This window comes from Saccopteryx leptura, chromosome 3 (assembly GCF_036850995.1).
Source record: "Saccopteryx leptura isolate mSacLep1 chromosome 3, mSacLep1_pri_phased_curated, whole genome shotgun sequence".
NCBI classification, from domain to species: Eukaryota; Metazoa; Chordata; class Mammalia; order Chiroptera; family Emballonuridae; genus Saccopteryx; species Saccopteryx leptura.
The window spans coordinates 37,299,383-37,307,096 of NC_089505.1; the positions used below are offsets into that span (position 1 = coordinate 37,299,383).

The window sequence follows — 7,714 nt, forward strand, 5'->3', positions numbered from 1 at the left end:
TGTCCAAAGCTAAATACTTAGAAACTTAATTTCAAGAAATGAATCTTCTCAAACTACTTCACATGGTAAGATTTCATTTTTCATGTGCAAGACATTTGCAATACGAATGAAACAAAAAGTAAAATGAACTCAAGTCCATTTAAAATGAAAACATAATTCCTCAAAAATAAAGTTATATACTTCTATATGTTCACTTGAGATATTTCAATAGCAGTAAAAAATACGCAAATACACACATCCCTCAAGCAGGCAATATTTTAATAATACACGATATTAACTGATATGGAAAAAGTGCTTTCATGATGTTACCCACTAAAATAAAAATTACATCATACAATTTTCAAAATGTGTTCTTTGACTTCTAACCTCTGCTTTTCTTTAGAATTACCTGTGGGGAGAAAACAAAATGAAGATTCATATTATACCTATGGCAAATAAAACATAATTCTTCAACAAAAAGTTAAATATTCCTATGTGTATAATAAGTAAGACTGATTTTATAAAACCCAATATGGAAAGTGATTAGGGAATCCTTTTGCCTTATAGATGGTCTGAGACTCTGCTTCTCTCAAAGAATGTAAAACATGCCTAGAGTCTCAAAATCTGGTTTTACAGTCACTTCTAGATGTTAGTTTCCTCAGTTGTAAGCTAAAGGTGTTCCTATTAATGGTTCCTAACATCAGATCTCTAGGCAATTTAGTAATCCTGGGAGTTACAGTGTTCCAAAGTTTGAAAATCCTACTATAAATCAGGCATTTAACAACTATAAAGCAATACAAATCCATTGCAATATTTCTTCTATTTGGTCTGAAATTATATCAATTTAGAAACCAAGGCTAGTCATCGAATGATGAAAAGCTTATTAGGTAGAACATTTTCAAAACATATAGCACATGAGAGAAATAAAAAAGGATATTTAAGTGTAAAAGATAGGTAGCATTAGACCTGAAAATATATATTTTTTAACTTTTTATTTTTCTACTTTCAGGTTAAACATACCTATAATTTATTAATAAAAAAAAACACTGAAATTAAAATACATACATACACACTTCAAGTTCTTAAACTTGCTTTAAATACAGAAAAACTGATTTTAAGCGTCTAGAATCTTGTTGGAATATTTATAAGAAAATTTGAGCATGCACATTTCTAGGTTTCCACAGAGGCCACCAAATAGGTCTATATACCCTAAGTTAGCACTTCTCTGTCCTCTAAGATGTTTGTATGAGTACTGCAAAACGAAGTACCATGTACTCAGAGTAACAAAATGCTGAGTATATAATGTATTCAAATTTACAAAACGTTAAGTTAAACAGTTCAAGTTTCTTTACAGCTATATTTCCCATAACCTTCTATAATCTTACATAACTGTAGTATATAAAGATGTTAGCATTGTGTAAAGCTGGACAAAAGGCACATGGAAACTATACTACAGTACTTACATACCTTCTGTGAGTCTATAATTATTTGAAAATAGACAGAATATCAAAAATAAGTCTCTCTCCAACATCATTCCCCAGTCAATCATGGTTGCCAATTTCTTGCATATTTTTATAGAAACAAGCTCTATATACATATTAACATTGTTACTATTCAAAGAGGTATATAGTATATATATCCGTTTACCTAATGCTTTCGTCTATCTACCTGCTTTTCATGGTGGGCATCTATTAATACCAAGTGGAAATGATCTCAGGAACATAGTTGGAAAAAACTCTGCCCTAATCATCATACTCTTAACATTATATAGAAATACCAGAAAGAGAAGCAAGCTTCTCTGCTTTTATAAGTAATTTGACTCGTTAATCACACAAATCTCAAAACACAGAAAAACAAATAATTAGACAATTAGGAAAACAAAATGATCAAGAAAGTTCTAATAAATGTCAAGATGATAACCTTCTCAAATACATATCGCCTACTACAAATTCTACAGGTTACAGTCAAATATTTTTCACCTAAATGGTGATAAAGCAGTGGCCATGCATCTTGCATCAGAAATCCCCAATATACTTATAGAGAAAGAAAATCTTAACTCATTAAGTCTATTAACATGAAAAACCAAGGGTCAATTGAGTCAAAAAAGCTGAAGAAAGAAATCTAAAACAGGCAAGCTTAATGAACCAGGTGGTGTTTTTAAAGTTAATTCGCAGTCAAGAAAATAAATACAAACTTGACCTTTGCTGCAGCCAGTACATGCTGGTCTTTAATGATTCCACACTTATTCTTACAAGCATTTGTTCTGGACTCTTCTGCTAATCGACGAATAAACAGTAAACAGTTCAGATGCACCTTTAAAAGAAAATGTTAGAAAGGATTTTTAAGCTCAAAACATTGATACTTTGAAATAATGACTTTTAAAAATAAAAGATCCTGGCCTGACCTGTGGTGGAACAGTGGATAAAGCATCAACCCGGAACACTGAGGTTGCAGGTTCGAAACCCCGGGCTTGCTTGGTCAAGGTACATATGGGAGTTGATGCTTCCTGCTCCGCTTTCTCTCTCTTTCCTCTCCCTTCCCTCTGCCTCTCTAAAACAAATAAATAAAATCTATACAAAAATAAAATGCTACAAAATTTAATGCACTATTTTGTACTGTGATTAAGTCAATTTTTATTTAAAGAGAATTTAATATAGATCCTTCTTAGAGTCTACAAAAAAGAGACTTTGCTATTGCAATACATAAACAAGGCTAACCAAGTGCCATAATAATAAAATTATTGTAAAACATCATTAAAAAAAAATGCCCAACCAGGCAGTGATGCAGTGGATAGAGCCTCAGCCTGGAATGCTAAGGACAAAGCTTTGAAACCCCAATGTCGCCGGTTTGAGCTCAGGCTCATCAGCTTGAGTGTGGTATCATAGACAGATCCCATGGTTGCTGGCTTGAGCTCAAGGTCACTAAAACAATCAATGGACAACTAAGGTGACTCAACAAAGAACTGATGCTTCTCATCTCTCTCCCTTCCTGTGTGTCTCTCAATAAATAAATAAATAAATACTTATGTAGAACTTTATTAAGTAACAAATAGTCCTGCTTCTGATCCAAATAAGTTTAAAGTTATAATGTATTTAAAATTTTCCCAAAATTTAAAATCAAAACATCTTTCATTCTACAATTCAAGGTCTAAAGACTTTTTAACCAGGTATCTGAAAGATCTATTCAAAAACATATTAATAGTTGAAATGTGTATGTACAAAAGTCATTACTTGTCATCTAACACTATCAATATAATCATATCTACTACTAATCTTTAAGGCACTTTTAAAGAGACTATTTAAAATAGATAATATAAGCATACAGTACAAAATTCAAAACTTCTACAAAGGGTGATAGTTATATATAAGTTGTTAGCATTGTGAAAATCTGGGTAAAAGATACAGCAGTAATCTGTACTAATTTTGCCACTGCTTGTGAATCCGTAATTATATCACTATAAAAAGTATAAAGCAAGAGTATACAAAAGGATAGACTGTCAAAAATAAATCTCTCTTCCAATGCAGTCCCAACATTAACTGTACATTCAGAATGTTCAAGGTGTTAATGTTAAACATCAGGAATACAAAAAGTCCCAAACTTCCCCGTCCAATGGCAGAACCAAACCTATAAAGAATTAAATGCATGTGTGACAATAGATGATAATCAAGAAAAGGGTGATCCTTTCCAAGAAGAGTAAGAAAGGCTTCATTGATGAAGTGGCATTTGAACTGGTTTGTGAAAGAACTGAAGTTTGCTGAACGGAGTGAAGACATCTTCAGGCAGAGAAAATAGCATGCACAAAACACAGCATAAAAGTAGATTAGTTTTGTGCTAAAAGATAATGGGAGACACAAAGAGATATGTACAGTTCCTTCCTGTTCCAGTAGAGCCCAAGCTCTAAGTCGATCAGGTGTCCTTGATTCAATTTCCCCATGCAGTGCAGTGGGACACTCCTGCTTATCAGCAGGGCTGGCAGCGTCTTTGAGACTACTCTTTTTTTTTTTTTTTTTTTTTTTTACAAAGACAGAGAGAGAGAGGGATAGATAGACAGGAATGGAGAGAGATGAGAAGCATCAATCATTAGTCTTCTGCTGTGACACCTTAGTTGTTCATTGATTGCTTTCTCATAGGTGCCTTGACCGTGGGGCTACAGTAGACCGAGTAACCCCTTGCTTGAGCCAGCGACCTTGGGTCCAAGCTGGTGAGCTCTGCTCAAACCAGATGAGCCCGCGCTCAAGTTGGCGACCTCGGGGTCTCGAACCTGGGTCCTCAGCATCCCATTCTGACGCTCTATCCACTGTGCCACCGCCTGGTCAGGCTCGAGACTACTCTTGAGCCGGCTATGAGGATGCTACTGAGAAGTACCCACACTAACTGCCACCGGAGGAAAGACATGAGACTGACACAGAGTTAGTTGCAATAATCACATAGGCAATTTATTACTCACAAATTCTCTTGGCGTGCCTGGGTACAGCTTAAGGGGGCCCCGTCAGAGTGCTCCTCTATGCTGTCTTTGGTTAGAGCTCAAGAGCCACGTGGAGACAGTTCATGTTCACGTTGGAGTCTGGGCAACTACTGCAGCAGTGGGCCCCTCAGCTTTAGTACCTTTTCTGGCCAATGTCTTCTAACAGGTGTCAATCTACAGGATTATCATCTCAAACCACCTTTTTAGGGGATCCTTGCAGGGAATCCCCTCTATGCCTACCTACTGAAATGTTTACATCAAACCACTTTTTAAGATGTTCTTATTTACGTTAACTTACAAAGTTATGATGCCAAGCCACTTCTTACCTAGGTATACCTTCACACACACACTAACTGGACCCTGCTCAAAAGCCAGAGTCTGTTTATCACATTACAGAGTTATGGCACCAAGTCACTTCTTATCTAGGTATAAATTCACACACATACTAACTGGGCCCTGCTTGTAAGTCAGAGACTGTTTATCACATCTGCACCCACTATATTAATTCCTATTCAAATGGCATGACTTTATTTCATTTTAATAATTATTTTTAATATTATTTTAATTACTTTTATATATCTTCCATATTTTTGTTTTTTACATTTCTATATTTTTAATTACTAGAACACTTCCCCTCAAGAAGCTGCATACAACAGAGACAACACTCACATATGAAATTCTTAGTGAACAGTGTCAAAGTCCCAATAGCTAAACTGTATGATATACACTTTCTCTACTATCAAAGTTCAGAAATAAAGAGGTCAAAACAAAATGCCTTATTGTAGAAAAGTTTATGGATGATGTGGAACATCTTCTGGGTAAGATTGTGAAGTGTCAATAGCAAGCAAAAAACCATATGCAAAGAAACCAGGGTGATGCATGGCATACACAGAGAATGAAGGAGAACAAATCAATGAAAGCCAAAGAAAAGCGTAAGACCTAGGAATAAGATAGCGGCCTAAAAAAATGCCTTTCCCCTACCACTGCAACTGCTTTGAATTCACCTCCTCTTCTTTCCTGCAACACCTGAATCCCACTCTACAACACAGCCTACCCATTCGTGAGTCACTTGCAGGCAGACAGGTGTGACTGTTGAAGGAATCTGACTACTTGAGAAATTTCTGCCAGTGAAATGGCAGACTCCTAGATATTCTTGAGCAAGTACATTTCTTCCTTCCACTTTGGACTACAGGACCAGTAAAAATTCCAGAATAAATTACCTAAAAATGTCTTGTAAATCAACTTGATTTTAATCCCACGCACTTGTGCCACTTTTATCATCACCCTGGGGGTGAGGGAGGTAGGTGTACAAACCAGTATATATTGTCCCTTCTTCTGGGGTCTAAGAAAGGAATAAATAGAGGATGGCAGGAGATTAGAAGGGCTACTTTTCCAAGCTAAAAAAGAAAAGTTTGTTTTGGCTTCAGAGACCAAATAAAGAAAAATGAAGACAATTCTATAGTAGTCTAGTAAAAAAAGAAACTGCATGTAGACAACAGATGGGGAGTCGGTAGAGAAAAGAGGTGGGAAAAAATGTAGCTTAAGAACAGATGGAATGACCCGTTCTGAAGACACTTGCCGTGCCATATGTCCTTGTTAGCCACAATTCTTTACTTTGATCTCCTGAACATTAGGTGCCCACTTTTTTAATGCCTCCTTTACTCAAAGAGCTCTTGTGACAAACTAGGTCTCCCAGGGTTTAAATCTAGGGAAACTGTTCATTCTGCTAAAGAGATATTTGTTCCAGGCATTCAACATAAAAACTCTGAATTTATTTCAAGACAGAAATATTATACAGTGGTTTGGTTGTGGCTATTTACTAGGTAAGCATTATACTGCGGGTATTATGAGTCAGATAAAGGAGTTTTAGTGGTTTGGCTTGAAACTGATTTAAATAGGTGTTCTATCTAGGAAAACGAATTCACAGCTGAGAACATACTACTTTACAGATAAACTTTTGAATCAGGGCTGTACAGCAAGTAAGCTAAAGTAGAATTAATAAGGCAATATAATCGGTTAACAACGTAAACTAGGCACGCCAGTAATACCTTTTACAGTAGTTAAATAAAAATGTCTCAGACTGAATTCCAAAATCTACTTTTAAAAGGCTGTATCTTCAAAGAAAACTGGATAGAGGGTGACGGAGGATGATCTCTCTTTGGGTGATGGGTATGCAACAGAACTAAATGGCAAGATAACCTGGAAATGTTTTCTTTGAATATATGTACCCTGCCTGATTTACTGATGTCACCCCATTAAAATAAAAACTTATTCATAAAAAAAAAATAAAAAGGCTGTATCTTTCACAAGTATACTCAAAAGTCAGTACCGTCCTGTGCTCCTGAACAGCGATATTTAAAAGCTATAAGCAGGAACTCAACGTTAGTTTTCTCCTTAAGCTGATATGGCTAAGAGCCTCCAGTAAAAAAGTGCAGATGTCTCCATTTCCGGGGCTCCCGTACAGTTAAGCGTCAGGAGTACGAACTAAGCCGCCAGACTGGGACAAACGTGCCTCGTCGTTGCTGGAAACGCCTGAAAACACAGGCCAGAAGGAACCAGGTTGTCTGAGGGCGGCGAATTAAAGGCTGGGGCTAACTTCCCCCACCTGTCCCTGCTCCACTTCAAGCCCCCAAAGGGGGAGACTCTCACCAGTAAATCACAACTTCTCTCCAGACGCAGGTGAGGCTTCCGTCGTTTGAAGACGCGCTTGAGAAAGCCGCGGGGAGCCTTCCGTTTAATCCGTTTACGCTGAGAGATGGTGGTCGGCAGCGCCATCCTGCCCCCCAGGCACCAGCAGCCTCAGCCTCGCAGACCCTCTCAGCACCGCGCAGAAGCTAACGTTCGCGGGGAAGGCGACAACCACCGCACGGACTCGACGCTGCTTCAAGCCCGAGACCCTGGGCTGAACATTTGAATCCGCCGCCAAAGGAGCGCGCCCGGCGCTCGGGAGTGACGTCAGGCCTGCCCAAGCCCCGCCCCCCGGGGACGCCAGAAAACACCCGCGGTGGGCACCGGCGGATGTCTTAGGGCCGAATCCTCGTTTAATCGCCCTACTTGATACACCTGCTCTAAAGAACTCTATGTCCTACGTTTCAGAGAGTTGTAGGGAAATAGTGGAGAATGTTGGTGTGCCAGGACGGCTACATTTACTCTCCAAGCTTTCACTCTAAACTGAGCCCAACAGCAATGGACTAAAAAGTAGGGAAGTTGAAAGAAGTTTGTGATGTAACAGGATTCCTAAAGAACCAATGCCTTCCTAACAAGACATGA

General features: G+C 38.0%; 1 protein-coding gene across 1 annotated transcript; it reads right to left on the minus strand.

The window, feature by feature from the left end:
* Positions 1–251: 251 nt before the first annotated feature.
* Positions 252–7,359, minus strand: CENPW (centromere protein W). The gene is made up of 3 exons (XM_066371787.1): positions 7,094–7,359; positions 2,179–2,292; positions 252–388 (listed from the first exon to the last, which is right to left on the minus strand). The coding sequence occupies exons 1-3, from the start codon at positions 7,217–7,219 to the stop codon at positions 362–364; spliced, it is 267 nt and encodes an 88-aa protein (XP_066227884.1). The 5' UTR covers positions 7,220–7,359; the 3' UTR covers positions 252–361.
* Between the last annotated feature and the right edge of the window lie 355 nt (positions 7,360–7,714).

What these genes read in the sequence shown, in the direction of transcription:
- CENPW (XM_066371787.1), bottom strand. Translation starts at nt 7,219, where the DNA reads ATGGCGCTGCCGACCACCATCTCTCAGCGTAAACGGATTAAACGGAAG. An exon ending in AGAGAAGTTGTGATTTACTG is followed by an intron (nt 2,293 to 7,093) that starts GTGAGAGTCTCC and finishes TTTCTTTTAAAG; the next exon opens with GTGCATCTGAACTGTTTACT. An exon ending in ATGTACTGGCTGCAGCAAAG is followed by an intron (nt 389 to 2,178) that starts GTCAAGTTTGTA and finishes TTCTCCCCACAG; the next exon opens with GTAATTCTAAAGAAAAGCAG.